Genomic DNA, 20554 nt, shown 5'->3' on the forward strand with positions numbered 1-20554 from the left:
TCCAAAGATGATTCTTTTGTCATCTTTTAATTTTTTTGTTTTGCCTTCTGTAAGGATGGAAGGTTAATTTCCCCTTCAGATCACATCATCCCCCCCCCCCACCAAATTCTATATCTTACCTCCAGTGAATTAACAACTGCACATATCTGCTCTTACCTACAGATAATTTTTAACCTTTGGCAGTGCAACACACCATTGCATTGTATTGTATTGTAAACATTGCCTTTTCAGTGTCATGCCACCAAAAGCAGAACATGAAACTATTAGCATTCACAAACACAGAAATATGTGTCTTAGACACACATTCAATTGTCTTATCCTGACCAAGTCAAATACTTTGACAATACTTTGTCAAATGACAAAGTATTTTCTGTTGCTTTGGTCTCTTTTGATTCATTATGATATTGCAAGATATTGCTGGATTCTTTGCATGATGTGTCAAAATCATGAAAGAGGAATTTTTTTCTCTGGTAGCCTCTTTCACAACCTCCGAATGATGTGAGGAGACACGGAGAGAACGTGTATCTATGGAGCCACTCGAGTGCAACCCGGGATGAGATGATCCCTAATCCATATCTCCATAAAGTACAACATCCACGGGGACGTCATTCTCGTTGGTAGGTATGCTCTCACACATCTGCTCCTTGAAAGCCAGGGCAATAGTGGCTGGCTTGACTCCAGTCTCATCAACGCATCGCTTCTGGTAGATGTCATAGTAACCTTTGCCCCGCCCCAGACGGTGGCCATCCTTGGAGAATCCCAGACCAGGTAGGATGATCAGATCCAGGCCACCTGTGACAAGAGTTAGAGAAGCATCCCAGCTTAACAAACGTTCACTTTGGTAGCAGTAAGTCTCCTCTCATAGCTCTTCAAACTTCAAACTCTTTACATTAACATTTACATGAATGAGCCAGATTTTCCATTTAATATGAGTAGGTTATCAAATATGATCACTATGTCAACTACAAAGTACTAATACGATGCACCACATGGCATCCCAGGCTACCATCATACCCGGGAAACTGGGTTCATCTCGTGTTGGAAAATTACACACTGCAATCATGACAGCTAAAATTTAGCACTTGGCGATGATGATTCCAATACCTATTCAGTCCTGCTATCGAGTTTGTTATCATAATTATGATAATACTGATACTTTTTATGGTTTCAAAATAAATTATGACAATTTTGATGAGTAATTCCAAATGAGATCATTATAATCCATGAAGATGTCCTATTGGTAATGCATAGTGCAGTGCAGCTTTGTCTGACACCGAGATCCCTGGTGTAGTGTGTTTGATGAACGCTGATGTTATGATGCTGACTGCACTGCTGAGATCATTGTTGAAACAGATTTCTCTTCCATAAAGCACTAAAAGTTACTTCCACCTAATTTTGGTAACCCAGGGTACAGTGTTAAAAAAAATAAATGAATAAAATGGCAGATTTCAATTTGGTAAGCCAGGTTACCAAAAACTGCATCATATACAGCCTGTGGTATTCATAATCCTTTCTTGGACAGCAGAGAACAGATTATGAATGAAACAGTAATTTCATTCAACATCTCTATTCAATAGTGTTAAATAACAGTAGTTGAGTTTTGCCACTTAGTGATTAAGGAAGAGGTGTACAAAATTCTCTGCCTACATATCATGGTTATTCTGCGCATTGCCCAAGATCTGGTTTAGCAGAGATAGTATTTTGAAGTATACTACAAGTCAACATGCCTATCTCTTACTCATACAGATCAGGTATCAACATCATAATGAAGTTACCACTCACTAATGTTATAAACATTGTAAAACAGCAACTACATAGAGTGTAATATAATTTTCTTGGTCTATATTACTGCTGGGAAACTAAACTAAAAAAAATTATATTTCAGTTATTCTGAATAAAAGAGGATTAATGTTTTTGTTAATTAGGTCTGATTTGCATCACAATGCAGCAGACTTGAAAAAGAATACAAAAATGGTATCTTGTTCTTGATAAATGAAGATTACCAGTAACATATTCAATTATATCATATAAGATGTTAATGAAAGGAAGCAAAAGTTGATCTTTCTGTGTTGATAGCATGTATTTGCTCTATTTGCTCTAAGGCTGTAGGTCTTATGAATGTCTACATTTAAAATTTATATTTCTTGTTTTATTTTTGTGCGTGTAGATGCTTGTGTGTGATAGTAAAGGGGATACACGATATGAACAACAGGGCATATCAGTATAATGAAGAAGCAATGAATTAATTTGTAAAAATTATGTTTGTTCTGTCTTGGGAATATCCATTGAAGTTGATTCTTACCAGTTTGCAGAGCGTCTTCTCTGACGTCATTCTCTGCTGGCTGCTTTATGTTCCACTTTGTCTTAGGCAGGGAGTCATAGTCATCCATGGACAGCAGCTTCAGCATGTTCATCTTGGGCCCAATGTACTGTGGGATGAAACAGAGCTTGTTCTGGGCGAAGATATCCAGTAGGATGCCATCTGTGTCCACTTCCTGATCCTTCATGGCCAGATAGACGGAGATCCTCTGGCTTTTCTGATATACTGGATGAGCCAAGAGCTTTGGTCCAAAAGAAACAGATATCTGACAATCAGTTGTTGAAAATTTATGCTTGGGTACTCTTATTCTATCAATACCATTTCTGTTCTTCAAGGGCCCTTAGTTATTAACCCAACAATTCACACAAAAGTTTGTGCAATAATCCTATCTGTAAAAGTGGAAATTTTCGCGGTGTTGAAATTTTCGCGCATTTCGCGCAATCAGAAACTACCGCGAAAATAAAAGCATGTGAATATTTCTGCTTGCCATATGTTCCTGTAGTTGATGTCTTGATACCGCGGAATTAAAAACACGCGAAACTCTTCTTATCCGGCCGAGCGCGAAAATATCCACTTTTACAGTATTAAAAACTCTACAAAATATTTCTCATAAAATTTCACCTATCACATATATAGGTCTGCAATGCACTTTGAGTGTACACAGGAGCAGAAGTGTATGTCAATGGCATCGGTATTGGCTACTTATACAATAGGGTAAACTTCACTTTTAAGGCAACAAAAGATATTTGTATTCAAGCAGTTGATTTGAAGTTCTGCAAGACCTAACTGCCTTAAGTTTGCACACATTATCTTTTAAAATAATAAGTATCAAATCACTCATACAATTTCAAACTATACATTGCATCATTTGCATCATGGAAGTATAATTTTCTGCTTCAATATTTGAGAACATTGTTCAGTACAGTTACACTGTTGCGAATGGATGAAAGAGCACTATGTCAGGGGACACAATATACAAAAGCATCATAGTGAGCAAGTGTGCGCTAATATCCTGACCAACATGGAATAAAAATGAAGGTTGATGAGCACAGTTTCTTTTGTGGACCATCAGCATGGAATACCTTGCCAAAGGGACTCTGCTCATCACCTTCAGTGTCAATTTTCAAAAAGAATCTCAAAAAGTTAAATTTTTTTTACCTCATCGTTGAGATGATTCTACCATAAAAAGCACATTGATCAGAATGATTGGAAACGTGTTACTCTACAAAAGACTGTTTGTTGTTGTTATTACCTCCTCCCTTGGCGGAGGTAATAACAACAACAAACAACTACCATAAACAGCACATTGATCAGAATGATTGGAAACGTGTTACTCTACAAAAGACTGTTTGTTGCTGTTATTACCTCCGCCAAGGGAGGAGGTTATGTTTTTGTTACTGTTGGTTTGTTGGTTTGTTTGTTTGTTCGTGTGCAAAATAACTATAGGGTATGGATTTGGATGAAACTTACAGGAAAGGTTGAGAATGCCAGAAGTAACAGATGATTAAATTTTGGTAGCGATCCGAGAATTTTTTTGGAATTTATAAAGGATTTTTGATATTTTGCCAGGTAGGGTCAATGAACTTGGGAGTTCAAGCTGTGCATTTTTGAGGTTTTCATACGCGCACTAAAGTGCGTGCTCTAGTTTCTGCTATGGCGAGGCGAGGCACGCCACGCAGCTAGCTGAGGGTTTATGACGTAACAAAGGCTTCTATATTGGGAAATCGGCGATTTTTCAGCATGTATACCTATGGGTGGAAATCACTGATCTCTATGGAAGAGCCCAAAGAGCTTTTCCCCAGTGGTGGGGAGGAGAAAAATCTCTTTGGGAAGAGCAAGATCATCGGTGGAAAGTAGCTACTTGGCGGAGGTCTGCACTGTCAGCGTGCTTTTCTAGTTATTATTATTATTACATTATTATTAATACTAGACTACTAGCATTATTACTATCATTAATATTTTGATACAGTGTGGTCTACACAGTACTTGAAATATATTTGCTTGGACACAAAACTGCATCAATGAAGCCAGGCGTACTAGTCTCCGTGGAACATATCCCTGACAACAAGATACAGACTGATCTTTCGGTCAAGGGTTAGTTCATTTGTGTCATCCTGGGTTTAATACTACCAAGAGGTAAAATATTGACTATCTAGATCAGAGACTAGATAGATCTATTAACCATGTTAAACTTCAGAGAATTACAAGTTCCATATAACGTTAACAGTCTAAACTAGGTCAGTTTTTACAAAACAAACATTTTACTTGTGTTTGTATTGACTGTAGTGTGAGTTAATGTTGTTCAATCATGTCATATATGCTACTGACAAAGCGACTTCTACATTTTGCCACATTTTGATAACCTTCACTTTCAGAAGTCAATGAATACAGAACTGCATGCCGATCTTAGTTGTAAATACGTGTCCTCGTACAAAGACAGAGCAGTAACAGATTATGTAGACTAGCAGTAGTGTGGTCTATTAATTAGTAGGCCTACCCCTGCCTCTACTACAACGTTTAATACTACATGTAGCTTATTCAAACAGCAGAGGGGCGGAAACGCGGGTTGCGTTGGTCTTACTGACTCTCAAACACATGTCTGTGCTGTGGACTCTAACGCTTACTACTAAAACCTACATAATGTCGTCTGCTTGTCGTCGCTGAGTGAATGGGCTAGTTATGCGTCTGATTAATGTCATGACATTCTTGGGTAACTGGAACGCAATCATGACCATGCCAATGCTGACAACGATAGACAAATTACACAGCATCTTACCTTCTGAGTAATGAAGTGGGACTGCTTGACCTTTTCGTCAGCACTGAGACATTTTAATCGACGTTTTAATTCCTGTCGGAGAACATTTTTAGCAGCTCTTACGGCTTCCATTGTGACAGCCGGAAGATGTGGTTCTAAATAGTGCATGATGGGTATCTATTGATAGACTGCCTAAGTAACTGAAAATAAACTTAGTACCCAGTAAAGATCGATTTCTATATTAGCTATTGAAAAACCTCTGCGATTTCATCATATGGCCATAAAACCTTTTCTCAGTACAAAGTGTATATCATATGCCTCTGCAGGTCTCAGCCAGCCGCTGAAATTGATACACAAGTAACGTAGCTATTCATTAAAGTAACACTAGAATGAATGGCTAAAGAAATTATGGCCTATTTAAAGGCAGGAAGAAGAAAAGGAAGAAAAAATGAATGATATAGGGGAATTATAAGATACAGATTCATATATAGCTATAAATATAGTATAATTGTATACTCGATCTTTCATATCTTTGTGTATACATAATACATTGGGTTTGTGTGTGTATGTGCGTGGGGGGGGGGCGAAATTATGTTGAAGAAAATCAAATCAAATTAAATAAAAAAAAATCCCCATATATAGGTCCTACCCACCAAACTGTTTCTAGTTCGGTGATCCTACCATGCAGGGAAGGGGATGGAAGAAGAGGGGGTTGTAACCATAGTAGGGGCCTAACTGTGTAGAGTTCTGTGGTTGTTCAGCGACAAGAACAAAAGTCCTTACATTAATAGCTCATTCACTGTGCAGTGGAAAATTCAGAGCCACACACACACACACACATACACACACATACACACGCATATATGTAATAAATGTAAATGTATATGCATGTATGTATTATATATATATATATATATATATATATATATATATATATATATATATATATTTCATATGAAATATATGAATCGAAATCGCGATTTCTAAACCCCATTGTAAAACTTATAGAGCTCTATATATAGGCCTAATGGTCGCTGACATACAATTCAGACAAGGCTTTTTACTGTCAACCGATGCGGTGGTTTCTCTTTCTTTCATCGAGTGAACTATACATGCACTATGAATACTTTTATTGTTGAATTAGGAGTGCAGTAAGATTTTGGCAAAGTTGGGCGGAAGTGGAAAACACTGGTAAGGATGAATCATCCTGTTTCGCGGAGCGTGCGCATAAAACACCATCCGTATTAATCATGTTATGAGTTTTCACATCAGCTGAGATCCAGTGTTTGGAAAAGGTCCAAAGCTTACATATATCTTAAGTATTACATAGTGGTACGAAGTATGATGGTTATTAATCTGTTTCTTTGGTTTCAAAGAAAAACTAAAAAGAGACAAAATCTTGTCATTTCTACTCATTTTCTACCACACCAAAATATATGCGGTTCCTCCCGTAACAGTAGACGCGCGCGAACCTAAAATACGCAAGGTCTATTTTTGGCGAACGGTCGGACCTCCCAGCCTCCTACAGTGTGTACATGTAGTCAAGATAGCTGGCTTGCAATCATAATCACACACCGCGCGCGAGTTTCCACTGGTGTCAGGTACGGTATCCGTTCGTATTTACACGGGGATCGTCGAGGCTACTTTATTGTGTGTATGATATAAAGTGAGGGTGGGACAAACGGAAGATATAATCTGAGAAGAGTTTCGAGAACAACTAGTATATGGCCGCAATCTATGGTCTCCCCGAAATCCAGGTCAGTTAGAAGTCGTTAATGTATTTTTGGCGTTTACCTTAGGAAAATGGTACTTATTAGTATCACCATATGCGATTTCACCTGTAACTTTGCTCGCAAAACGCCATGACTTACATACCCGGTACATGTACCGTAGATTCGTACGGATTCACGAGCGAAGACACGTATTATATTGGCATTGATGATTGTGGATAGCCCTCGTTTAGTATTGTCATGGACTGTTGTAGTAGGCCTACAGTTCGTATGCATTCAATATAATACTGCATGCTACAATTTGAGTACACCACTACAAAGTATGCTGTAGAATCTAAAATAATAATTAATAAAAGAACCCACTAACCATCTAACAGTTTTTCTAGACCATATACCGGTACGGTTAGTGAAAGCCAAGTAATTTTAGATCTAGAGCTTCTAACTGTTAACACTAACAGTTAACACGTTGCAGGTCTAACAGTTACAGTATCACTTAAATTTATTAAGTATTCGACAAGCCAGATGAGGCACGAGGGATTGTTCACCGTGTTTCTATCTTTTAGATATCTACAAAGAAAAATAAATGATGCTAGGGCTGTAGGGGTTCTATTATCTAAGTTTAATTCATGCCATGCCATGTCATGATGTCTATGTCCATGACCATGGCAGGATTTCTGTAACTCTAACTTGGTTATTATTTTATACCATGTGTTAGCTGTAAAGCTGCATTTACACCATGTTCCCGGCAACCACGCCACGGCAGCCCTGTTTCAGGCCACTGTGGAATAAACTGTCAACGGGATGGTCTGAAACGACGCGGTGAGATGGGATTGTCAAACGTGACAGACCGTGAAACTGTCAAAAAAATTGCCACGGCAGTCCCGGTGCTAATGAGGAATTTTGTATGCCGTGATAAAATGGATGAACGCAACGAAACATGGCGGCACGTAATAGCCCATTTAACACAACTTGGAGGCGGTCCGTATATAGTAGCCGGATGCGACAGAAAATATTGATAGTCTAGCCTGATCAGACGCTGTGAGAACAGCGTCTGATAGCTATACAATGTATGTTCACTGGGGCGAGGACTAGAATGAACAAGACTTGAATCCGAAGGGGGGAAAACAGGAGAATGTCTCATCTAAGTACCCACACCACGGTAGCTTCAGACAAACAAAGACAAAGTAGAAACACTAGACTTCTAACCGTTAGGGTCTAGATCCTGTCTAAATCCTACAGGAGTTGTAGATCTCGAGACGTAGAGTTCTACTCTAGATCTTGAATACAAACACTTACAACTTACAAGTTGATAAACGTTGAATCTAATATTAATAATGCAACTAGACGTGGTCTACTTCTAACTCAACTTGAATTGTAGAAATCTACGATTATTTGTAGCTTTGTGATCACTGTGATCCCTGTATGATATTGATAAATAAAACTATGGAACTTGGAAGAGTCAGACATGCAAATGTATGTAGGCCTATTGATTATCTTCCATTATCTTAATGATTCTGTGGGGTGTTTCACAAAGCTGTTCTTAAAGTTAAGAACGACTGGTGATCAGTTCTTGTGCTGAAATATTGAGAATCTGATAAGTATAGCACATAAGAACTGATCACCAGTCGGTCTTAAGTCCGTCTTAACTTTAAGAACAGCTTTGTGAAACACCCCCCTGGTGCTAAATAAAAATGTACATTTGTTACATTAGTAACATTTTCTGGAACGTAGATAGCTTGAATTCTACAAAACCAAATATCTGTATGCCATATTCACACAATGATGCAATGTCTAATACTAATCACTACTGTAGTTAGCTTATTTCAAATTACTCAATTGGTTGTCAAGAACCGTTGATAATGATATCGACATCAAGCTTCATGTCGTAGCTCAAAACAACTCTTTCAGTCTTTGCGAGCATCAAGGCATATAAAGTTGTATGCTGCAGCTGCCTGCAAAATCTAAAACTAAAGTGTACTGACTGTCTAGCCTACTGTAGATCCCATTTAGGGGGTCTATGTGACAAATCTTGCAATTGCAGTTAATGGGGAGCTTAAAACAATGGCTAACAAATGATTCTTTACAGCAAGTTGAAAGAAATTGGTTTTATAGAGATGTAGATGTGTGTGTGTGTGTGTGTGTGTGTGTGTGTGTGTGTGTGTGTGTGTGTGCATGTGCATGTGTCTGCCTCTGTCTGTCTGTCTGTGGCTGTGTGTGCTCGTGCGCACTCTAGGAACTGTATTTCTCAACCAACTTCATTGAACTTGGCATTAATCATTTATAGGGCTACCTGTACATTGATTTTTATCATTTGGTCATTACTGGAATGATATGTCACATAATAATAGATGGCTATTAACTTCAGTTTCAAAATAGCTTACACTGTACATTTCACATGCAAGTATCAGTGCGTGGTCATTATTAAATATGTACATGTATGTGATTTGTCACAGGCATTCACGCAGAAAATTTTAGCATTTTTTAACATAGACTAGATTTAAATACCTTCTCAAATTCTGGCCTTTGAGTCTAAAATTTACAACTTCTGAACAACTGTGTACAACCAGATTCTGATCTGAATCTCTCACCCAAACACTGTACATACAAAACACACCTTCAGTACAGTGCCCATTTGATAATCAGGACCAGCTGTAAAAGGAACATGGCTGAAGAAAATTAGTACAACAAAATTTGATACAGCAAATACATTTTACCCAAGTATTTTGTTCAAATTTAGTACAGAGATGTATCATTGTCAAATCTTGACCTGTGCTAGATTTGGTTATGCTGCCCCCATTGTTCCTCCTTTTATTGGGTCAGAAGCCATGACCATGTTAAATATTTCTTGTATGTCCTCAGCTATTAGCCACTTTTTTTTTTTAACTCATAGGATCTAAAGACCTGTATTGTGTCAAAATTTAGAACCCTGTTGTTTCTGGTAATGCTGCTCTCAATGTTTGTCTTTTTAAAGGGTCAAAGATCATATTTTAGCTAGTGTCCTATGTGTGCCATACAAGCACATACCTGCCAACTGTTCTGTTTTAATCTGAATATTCAGATTTTTCATTGAAAGAATACGCATTAATTTCAATGTGTTCTGATTTTTTGGAAATATCTGTAGTAGTAAAGTATATGAAATTTATGAAAGTTCAGATATTTGAATAATTTTTCTTTGTTTGTTCAGATTTATTAAGTCTCAGGGTTGGCAGGTATGCAAGTGGCATTTTGTGACGGATATCTGTGATTTTGTACTTGTGTGTATGATGGTCAAATCTAGGCTCCTGTTGTTTTTGGTGATACTGCTTTCAGTGTTCTATCTTTTATGGGGTCTAAGTTCATAGGATTGCTGACTTGTATTATCTGCTCATGTTTTTGACTGTTTTTCTTTTTCTTTTTCTTCTTCTCCTTCTGTTGTTGGTATACATGTACAGATCCATCTTGGAATACTCGTAACCCCCTATAGTTAAATGACCTGGGGGATACACTTCTGTTGTGTGGCAATAGATATTTCTAGTTAATTTTTGTTTTGTTTTGTTTTGTTTTGTTTAATAGTGGGGTCATTTTATATTATATGCTAGCTCCAAGCCTCACCAGAAGGATTCTGTTCTGCCTACATGTATTCACACAAGACAGTGACCACTTAGCAATTTTCCTGTTTTTAAACTTTGAACCATCCAAGTCTCTGGATGATAAAGAGATGGCTGTTAAGGATATCCCCCCCCCCCTAAAAAAACTAAAAAATGATTACATAGATTTCTTGTGTGATCTCGGCTTTGGCAAAACACAATACATGCTTGTATGTCAAAGTTATACCCTCTGTAACCCACAATAATTACTGTATTTTAAGCAGTTTTATATCATCAACAGTATCTTTGGCTGTAGCACTTATGGACTGCACCCATGTGGTCACTGGAAGGAATCAAGGGTTAACTTTTTGTGTGTATACTTACACATGGCTGTTTGCACTTGTAGGCAGGGTTCATACAGGTCATGGAAAGCCTGGAAAGTTTTGTTTTTGTTGTTCTTATATTTGAGGCGCATCATTCAGATATGAATATTTACGCGTTTATCTTTATAATATCATTATTGTACATATTAATTTCTGACAAAAATACACTCTTTACAAAATTTATTTTTATGCGCGCTATATGTCTGCTGTTATACGGTTGGGGCAAATAAGTTCTGGTGCATGCTGATGGCAAACTCTGATCAGCCCTGCTCATGACATTGAGCAGGCTTCTCAGTCGCGCACACAGACCTAGATCCCTCATTTGCCGCACTCAGGACCCTCTGTCCAAAGTCATGGAATTTGGCTTAGTCTTTTTCCAGGCCTTGAAAGGCATGGAAACCTGATATTTTCATGAAAAGGTCATGGAAAGTCAGGGAATTGCAAATTGTTTGTGTTGTTTGTGTGAGATGTGTATAATCAATGCCCTTTGCTTCACTTTTATTTGAGATCAAATTTTCAGTCTGATGTGTAAAAAGAAAATGTATAATAGTCATGGAAAAGTCATGTAATTCTGGCTAGAAAGGTCATGGAAAGTCATGGAATTTAATTAATGAGAAAGAGTATGAACCCTGTGTATGTCTCATCATTTATTAGGGCCCATTTTACATCCACAATTGTCTATCTTCAGATTAAATATGAAGAAAGCAGATATAAGAATTGGTGAGCAGGAAAACAAATATCTTAGTCTAGATGGTTCGTGGCAGCTTCAGATGGTATACTAGGGACTACTCCGCGTTGTGCTTGTCTGCTTATTTCATATACTGTGCATTTGTGTACATGGGCCTAATCATATTAATTATTATTTCATACATTCTGATCCATCATCATTTCTGTGTACATCAGTCATCTATATATTTATCAGTTTATGTAAACCTATAGATGTCAAGGTTTTTTTTGTACCTTTGATTACTCAAATCATAATTGTATCAATTTATCAATCACTATCTTGTTTCTATAACAGATATATGACACTATACAAATGCGGTGGATCATCATCATCTATATTTATCTATCTATCTATTTGTTAATAGTTGTTATGGATTCACTCATATATCCTAAAATCACTCTCTTTTGGTCTTTTTCCACATTTTTAAGTATGGGCCATGCACCAGTGTGCATCTTACATATTTACATTTGTATATTAATAATGAAAATAAGTTTACAAAGCAGGATGGCAACTAAAGCTGAAAATAAAGTTCATACAGTTTACAATGAATACCCCATACACTGTATACCGGTAATGGAGCTACAAAGTAGCTAATATGTCTTGCTCCTTTTAAGCTTCTAGTCCTGTCATCCTCATCTGCTTAATTTAAATGATTGTAATGATGTTTGTGTGCTGCTAAATTGGAGCTCAGGTTCTCCCAAAAATGTCTTTCTTACTTACTTTTTCTTTTCTGAAAAGTATACTGGATAAGACTGGCATTTTTTTTTTTTTTTGACCATGGTATTGTATCTTAAGGACTTTTCATGTCAGTGATAACATACTAGTAATAATCATTTTTTTATGAAGAAAAATGCCAACTGATAATCAGTTGCAATGTGCATGTGATTATGAGTTGGACAGAGCAAAAAATCATACTTCTTAATAGATATTTGTCACAAATCATGAGTTGCAATACACATTTTATGTTTATTTTGTGAAAATGACTTCTCTACACATGTATAAACTGTAAATGCGGGGCAGAGGGGCTCCATATTATCCATATTACTAGCCTTCAACCAAGATATAAAGCTCTCTGGATTCAAGCTGAGCTTAGTTTCACGAGCAATAACACATATAGATACAATCAAACACACACACACACACACACACACACACACAAAGAGGATGGATAGAAAGAAAGCAAAGAAACTCGACAGAGAGGAGAAACCTGGGGAGCATTTCATGAAGCGTTCTGTCTGACAGATTTGTCGGACAAAATGCTTCATGAAATGCCCCCCCCCCCCCCCCCCCCCCCCCCCCGCTCATGATTCTGAACTCTTAAAGAGAAATGTGCACGTGATTCAGCATGACCTGGACAAACAACAGAGCTTCCACCCTTTGCTTTCAATCCGCCTTCTTTTTATGGACACATGCAGGGGTGTCAGTTTGTGCCAGCGGAGCAGAATGTGCACTTTTAACTGTTATTTGGGTTGGAAGCACAAAGGGAGCCCACTGAGGGTAGACATGGAAAACTCTGTGTTTGCAAACCTGTATCAAAGTTCACCTGCCAGCCTAGAGCAGGAAATATATTGTGTGTTTCACTATCAGCGTGTTGATAAATCATGGTTTACTGCTTTTGTTTTGGTAGGAAATCAGGAAGTAATGGTGTGTGACTGAATGTACTTGTAGTAACCCTTGCAGAAGCTCGTCTAGATTACCATATATGTGATGTATTTCTTGGTGTTTTTATTTTTTCGAGAATTTTTTTCGAGAATTTTGTAAGTTGACCAATATTTACAAAACTAACAAAGATAAAAAAAGATAATACCCAATATAACACAAATGCAATGCATAATAAAGATGTCTCCATGGTGGGGAAGCCGCTAAATTTTCCTCTTAAAAGGAATAATCGATTGTCATTCCATCAATGCTGTTATCGATTGCAAATTCAATCGCTTGCAAAGTTGTCGTACAAGTTCCAGTATGCCAAATATACTTGTGAAATATACACCGTTTACACGGACATTGTACAGTATGGCATTTTAAACAGAAATTTAAATGCTTTGATTTGATTTAATTTATTTGATTTATACATATTGTGAATATACACATTTTCATTTGATCAGGAGGAATACAATACTACATTATGTGTGTGGAGAACACAAAACAGTGTGAAACAACAGAAGCAATTTTGTAGATTAAACATACAGAAAGGCTACATCTAAAGCAAGGCGTAATGTGTTTGCAAGCTCTTTAGACAAAGAGGGTACTTTACTACTTCTGATGTAAATATGGGTGACTTGTGCAAGAGAAACAAAAGAGTGACAAAGGGAAGAAGTACGTTGTACGTGTAGGTACTGTATACGCTGAATATTTCGCGAGGTTTTTATTTTCACGAATTTTGCAAGTCAGGCGCTATTCACAAAATATTGAGTCTGATCCAGATTGAAGGTGACGTGCGCATATACTGTACATTTCTCTGTTCAGTACAGTACTCCACGATCGTGAATTCAACCACTAGCGAAATCATCAGGTAGTTCTGGTTCGCAAAAATTTAGACTCGTGCGGAAAGCTTGGATAATTGCACAAGCCCAGTCTGACAAATACAACTGTACAAAAGGTGTAGTGTGTGCAGGTTACAGTTCAGTTATAAGTCGCTTATCAGTAAGAGGTGTGATGTTGTGTACACTTGTGTACATAATGTCCAATATGATTTTGTACCATGTGGAATTTACCAATGTGCCCCCCAAACATCTGTTCTTCTTTTCTTTTTTTTTCTGTCAACAGGGGGAGCCCCCTGGCACCACCCGTATTGTTAAGGTTCGGATCATTGAAGGCAGAGCACTTGCCAAAAAGGATATATTTGGAGCAAGGTACGTATGCTGTACATCATTACTGCCAACAAACTAGAAAACAGCAGAGTCATTGCAGTTCTTTCTCTGGCTTTCCCTACTTATTGAATAAAAAGTACAACCTTTCTGCTTATCATTTTCTGCTATTGATGGTGGGCAAATGGCACATGCATACAACGTAATGGTGAATATGTTATTTTATTTTTTATTTATTATTATTATTATTATTGTTATTATTATTATTATTATTATTATTATTTATTTTATTACTTTTTTTTTTGCTTACAGAGATAGATGCATCTTTATATCAGGGAATTCAAATACAGAGTGATGTAATAGCAGTTCAAGCAAATGGCACCAATGCAATACACTTCAAATAAAGCATGGAGTACTTTCAGGTGACACTTTCCCAAATGGCATCAATGCAATACACTTCAAATAAAGCATGGAGTACTTTCAGGTGACACTTTCCTGCAGATAAGCAGTAGTTTGATATTACAGTTGATATGGCAGATCATGAATTTAATGTGTGAGATTTTGTATGAAATTTAAATTTTCCATGTCTTATGTTCGTTGTGAATTAAAGAATCATATCATGTAACACTAAACAAATGATGACCTGATAATGAAGAGAAAATTAGATATATTCAGAAGTTTTAAATACGGTCGTAGTACATTGTCTGAAATGTTTCCTTCTGTAATCATTTCATGGGTGACTGTTGAGAAGTTGTTCTAAAAAGTAATTGTGCTTGAAGGAAGAAATACATTTTTTTTTAAAACTAGACATCTAGTAAGAAATATTGCACTGTGTCAGGAATGTGCATATTACAGTATTCAACCATAGAAGTTTCTTTTCCTATGGTATGAATGTTCCCTGTTGATTGCTAATGACAGTGTGCAAGGTAAATTCACTGCATAATATACTGTATGTATTCATGTTTATTGACCAGTACGTGTTCTTGTGTGTTTAGTCTATCAGAAGAAATGAAAAGCAATCTCTAAAAGCTACACATAGTCATCTTATCATCTCACTGTATTAGTTACAACAAACCCATTCCACTCCTTCTTTCCGATCTTTTGACCTGATTTGTTTGCGTCTCTGACACTTTGTTTCTCCTGTTTGTGTGTTTGTTTTTTTCTCTTTCTCCCTTTTTTATCTAGTGATCCTTATGTAAGGATCAAGCTCTTCCGAGGTGACCGAGACGATGGTGGTATCTCAGTGGTACAGACTAGGACAATCAAGAAGGTAAATATCCTCTCCACACATTGTATAGCTGCTGTTGTGCAAATCCACTTGCCTGCTTGCCAGGGGCAACCCTAGAGTGCGTTTCTGCTCAACTTTTTTGCGGCCATCAGTGCAATACATGGTTGTGACCCAACTTGCCTCGATATAAACAGCGTTTCCAAACACTTGTTTGAAATGCACAAATTTGTGTGTTTATAATCATCATTTTTCTGTAGCAACTGCAACTGGTCTTTCTCAAGCTTGAAAACAATTGAGTGTGAACGGTACTCTCATGAATAGCTTTTTGGATCATCATTTTGAATCAGTGTTTTAGAATGCTGATTCTGCCTTTTGAATGTAAATGCAACCTAAGATTCAATGACTAGCAAGTGATATGAATGGATAAGCACCTGCCTGTCAATACTGGGGGGGGGGGGGGGGCCATGTCAGAATACTCATTTCAGCAAGAGGGGGAAATATCTTTCGTGATGCCCTGTCAGACACTACAGATGCATCCGTGGCCAAGATAACATCACATTAATGCATAAAGTTGACAGGCTGGAGAGAATTATTGTGTGAGATGTTATGCAAATGAGGCATTCTACTGCCTGGGCAGTGATACTGAATAATGCTCCCTCTTTATCTCTTGTCTTGTGTATGAGACAATGTTATTTAGAAAGCACATGATCTTGAATGCAGCATACTAGATGATGTACCATAAGTGACAAATGCTTGATTAGTGGGGTGGCTTAGTGACAAATATACTGATAATCGTGACACGCCGGACAAAAGTGTCATTTTTTCCTCAGACATTTGTATATATATAAAGATCAAAATTAGGGGGTGCTCCAAGAAATCCGCTAACAGAAAAAATGAGAAAACGCCCTTAATTTGTACATAACAATAATGTCTGAATTCAAAGACTATACACAGGACATTCGCCAGGTTTCTGTACAATGCAATGCAATGTACATGGTTGCTAGTCTTAAAATTCAGACCCATAATACGACATATTATGTGCATGTTTACAGTAATACACCATTTTTACTGGTTTTCCTATGGTAACAGGTGGTTAGTCTGTGTTGCAGACCTGAGGGAGGTGTGTTGGAATAGTCCAGTTTTCTTAAGCACCTTTTCATTAAATAATTTGATATAATTTCTGGTAAAGGATTTTTTTAGTACTGTCTACCTCCTGTAGAGAAATGGCAAAGAGTGACATGTGACTCTGGCTCAGATACTTTAAATCTTGGGCAATGACTTAGCCAGGTGTAGGACTATGTCACAGCTCATTTTTTCTCCCAGAACTACTAGTTCACCAGTAGAAGAGCTGCATATTCCATTGAGAACTTAAGGTTTTGGGTATTGCCATACATATTTCCTAACAAATTTAACCCGTTTCCTCCAAGATTGTGTGAATTCCATAGGTTTAGCGCAGGGATTACCTGGTTCCCGTAAGCAATTTTTATTGTCCGCACTTCCCCTCTCTATATGTTTCTTATTTCTTATGGGGGTTATTCAAATGTTTAAAAAGGTTAAAAGTTTGTTTTCATAGATGAAGTTGAATTTAGACAATTTGAATATTTTTAAAAATATATTGATATTTGTAATTTCACTCATAAAGACTTAAAGCGGTTTGAATATTTTTGGTCTGATAGCTATGTATAGACATGTTATTAAAAAGTAAAAGCAATGTTTGATTGGTTCACATTATCCAAAGAGGGTGGGATGTAGTTGGCTGGTGAACAAAGTCTATGGGGGAGTTTAAAAAGTTGATAGAAATAAAACAAAATCGGTATAGAGCAGAATCTAAATCACAATATAATATGACAAAATTCCCGACCCCAAAGGCGGTTGATTCTATGATGCTTTATGTCAAAATACATTTCACCAAAATACATGTGATTGATAGGAGGAAAAAGTATAGTACATTAAAAACAATATAGTTCAACTAACCCCATTAGTCCAGCAGCATAATGAAATGATTGTTAAGTTTTTCGCCTTGTCAATTGAAGATGATGTTACATAATGACAATTATCAAAGTCAGCTAGATCTAGTATATCAAGAAACCAAAAAGAAGGGGTGGGGTGGGGAGAGAAGAATGAAGTAAGTTATTAGTATCTGTAGTTGTGGTTTTCAGTATATTCATTTTAATTTCCTTAATTTCCGTTAGGTCATCATGGATTGGAGCATTTGTGTACTAGTAATCTGCCAGGAACAAAAACAAGAAAAACTTAAAGGTCCTATACACTTTTGGGAGAGTGACTTGAAAAAAATGTTCAGGATATCACATTTTATGCATAATATGTGTAGGTCTGGGGGCATTTCATGAAGCATTTTGTCCGACAAGTTGTCGGACAAATTTGCTCTCTGCCAATCAGATGCAAGGATTTCTGTAGTTTGTAACAGTTTGTCAGAAAAATATCTGACCAAACTGCTTCATGAAATGCCCCCCCCCCCCCCCCTGTTGTATCACAAGACATCCTACCATAATTTTTATACAGTTTATGCAATCAAAGCAAACATATAAAGAGATATCAGTATTTTTCTCATTAAAGCATAAATGCGGACGGTTTAGTCTGGAAACATGTTATCATAGAAATATTGTTCACATTTTGTGTTATCAACAATACTTAACATTGATTATACAGATTCATTTTTACAGAGGTTCTTTCTATCCGTAACTCACACTTAAGAACAATTTTCAAGCACTAATTTTGGGTTTTTGCCTTTAATTATCCACAAAAAGGAGGACTCAATGCATAAAAGGTGTATGCTTTATTTTTGGAAAATGTTGAGGAGATCAGGAAAATTATATATATTGATGTAGATTTTGGACCTGAAGGAGCAGTTGAAGCATTTTTAAGAAACAATGCCTTGTGGCATCGTTCTTATCATCAAAAATTAATAATGACAAACTCAAATGAAAATTGGAGGGGGGGGGGGGGAGAAAAGACGAACATATTGACATGAGACAGCTTGGTAAAGATTAAACGCTATAATAGACAATGCAGCCTCTTTTCTCAGTTCATACTTATCCAGAGTGTGTGCTTTCTTTCCAGTACCGGTATTATTATTTAGATAGGTTAGGAGAATCCCTTTGAATTGTGTGATACATCATTTTAAAGCTTACAGTCTGCTCTTTCAGAATCTGTCCTTAAAGGACAAGTCCACCTTCATGCACACATGGATTCAGTGAATACAACAATATTAGTAGGACACATCACAGAAAGCTTGGAAAAAATCGTATAATCCGTTCAAAAGTTATGATTTTTTCAGGTATCTGCACAGTCGCGGCTGGATGAAAAGACTACCACAGTGTATGATGTCACATGCGCACATTCTAAGGAAAATAAAATGAGAATTTCACAAAACCATACTTTTTGAATAAAGTTCACATAGTTTCTTTGACTTGCTACTGACGTATGTCAAGGGTAATATTATTCGCCCTGCCTTCTGAAAGAGAAGTCGAGTATCCTTTTGTAAGCGAAAATAATTTATGTTGAATTTTCTTTATTCATTCTTTATATCGTTGTACACATGTGACATTACAAGGTATAGTAGTCTTCTCATCCAGCCTCGACTGCATGAGCAGAAACTTCAAAAATGCATTACTTTAGAACGGATTGTCCAATTTTCCTCAAACTCTCACTGATGTGTTCTACTATTGTTGCTGCATTCACTCAACCCACATGCTATAAAGGTGACAAATCTTTGTCTGGCGACTTTTTTGTTGATAAATTATACCAACCCTGATGGAAATCTCTTCAAATTCATAAGTTCTGAAGTCTCCTTTAAGTTTAACCAAAATCTATATATATAGTTGCCATGGCAACATACCACTTAACACTAATGAAAAGTATTTCAAACCTCTATACATCCCGTCGATCAGTTGTACCTATTCAAATGGAATCTCTTCCAAACTGGAAAATAGCCTCCTGTAACTAACTTCAATAAAAACCCTAGTTTTGGGTTGCCATGGCAACGCACAAATCAACAATTATATTTGACCCCTGGTTTATACTCTTGGTACCTTCTATACAACGTTCATATCAAATTTTGTGAAAATTGAATCTTCCTCCCTCGAGAAATAAACAAAAACATGATTTTTAGAAAAAGTTCATTGACCTTTGACCTTTTACCTTTGGAAAATTCACTCCAAATTCAATCAAAATATTTTACTTGTTCTCAATATTCTTCCTGCCAAGTTTTATCCAGATTGGATATTCCTGACCTGAGAAATAGTCAAAAAACCAATTTCACAAATAAAGGTCATTGACCTTTGACCTCTGACCTCCTTCCCAGCATCAATTTTCTTGGAGCACCCTATTTTTTGAGAAGGTACATCATGAAGTACCTTTGGTGAAAAAATCATGCTTTTGTCCGCCGTGTCACGATAATTTCACTAAGCCACCCCACTAGATTAGTCACAGTGCAATTTAATTTCACCAGGGTTGAAGGCCTCTGTAAAATTAAATTGCACAAAGGCTGTTGATGCATTTGGAGTGTATAGTGGCTAGAATAGTATATGAAAGAGCATAACCATTTGTTATATAGTAAGTAAAGTCCATTTACAACATTGATCTGTCTACCGCTAGATACAGTAAATGACCTAGGTTAGGGCTATATTAGATTCTGCACACAAACAAATTCCTTGGATAATTTTTATATAACTTTTGGGATGACTTACAATTTTACTACAATGTCCTTGAAGAACTGGGCTTGCCAAATTCATTTTACCCAGCTAAGTGCGAAAGGTTATTCAGGCGAAAGTGTCCACATTCACAGTAATCTAAGTTCCACTGATAAGACTACAGGTAAATAGGGCTTTCACATTGGGCTACGTAGAGTTGCGTAGTGCTGTGTTCTGACTATGGGAAGCTTATGCTGCCCCATGCTGTGCCTATGCTGGCATACATAGCAATACACCAAAGGACACAATGGGGTACACAAGATCTTTTTCCCTTCTTTCAGAGTAGAGCGCAGGATGCAAAAAGTGTGCAGTCTAAAATGCAAGTC

The 20554-nt window shown here is 37.0% G+C and overlaps 2 protein-coding genes across 2 annotated transcripts in view; one reads left to right on the forward strand and one right to left on the reverse strand.

Annotated features, from left to right (window-relative positions):
- Positions 1–397: 397 nt before the first annotated feature.
- Positions 398–5216, reverse strand: LOC139740447 (5-formyltetrahydrofolate cyclo-ligase-like). The gene is made up of 3 exons (XM_071651045.1): positions 5097–5216; positions 2303–2561; positions 398–792 (listed from the first exon to the last, which is right to left on the reverse strand). Exons 1-3 carry the CDS (start codon positions 5205–5207, stop codon positions 566–568), a joined length of 597 nt encoding a protein of 198 aa, XP_071507146.1. The 5' UTR covers positions 5208–5216; the 3' UTR covers positions 398–565.
- A 1497-nt stretch (positions 5217–6713) lies between these two features.
- The window catches only part of LOC139740464 (E3 ubiquitin-protein ligase NEDD4-like), a gene marked incomplete at its 3' end in the record, with an annotated part of 60072 nt that continues 46231 nt past the window's right edge, over positions 6714–20554 (forward strand). The window contains exons 1-3 of the mRNA XM_071651058.1: positions 6714–6832; positions 14248–14333; positions 15474–15558. Coding sequence (XP_071507159.1) covers positions 6800–6832; positions 14248–14333; positions 15474–15558 — 204 coding nt within the window. The remainder of the gene's footprint in view (positions 6833–14247; positions 14334–15473; positions 15559–20554) is intronic.

Source organism: Diadema antillarum, unplaced genomic scaffold (genome assembly GCF_040938485.1).
Source record: "Diadema antillarum isolate AM-2024a unplaced genomic scaffold, OU_Dant_1.0 seq00000854_RagTag, whole genome shotgun sequence".
NCBI lineage: Eukaryota > Metazoa > Echinodermata > Echinoidea > Diadematoida > Diadematidae > Diadema > Diadema antillarum.

Coding starts and splice junctions, on each gene's coding strand:
- LOC139740447 (XM_071651045.1), bottom strand. CDS start 5,207: ATGGAAGCCGTAAGAGCTGCTAAAAATGTTCTCCGACAGGAATTAAAA. Junction 2,562..5,096: donor CCCACTTCATTACTCAGAAG/GTAAGATGCTGT, acceptor TTTGGACCAAAG/CTCTTGGCTCATCCAGTATA. Junction 793..2,302: donor AGAAGACGCTCTGCAAACTG/GTAAGAATCAAC, acceptor CTCTTGTCACAG/GTGGCCTGGATCTGATCATC.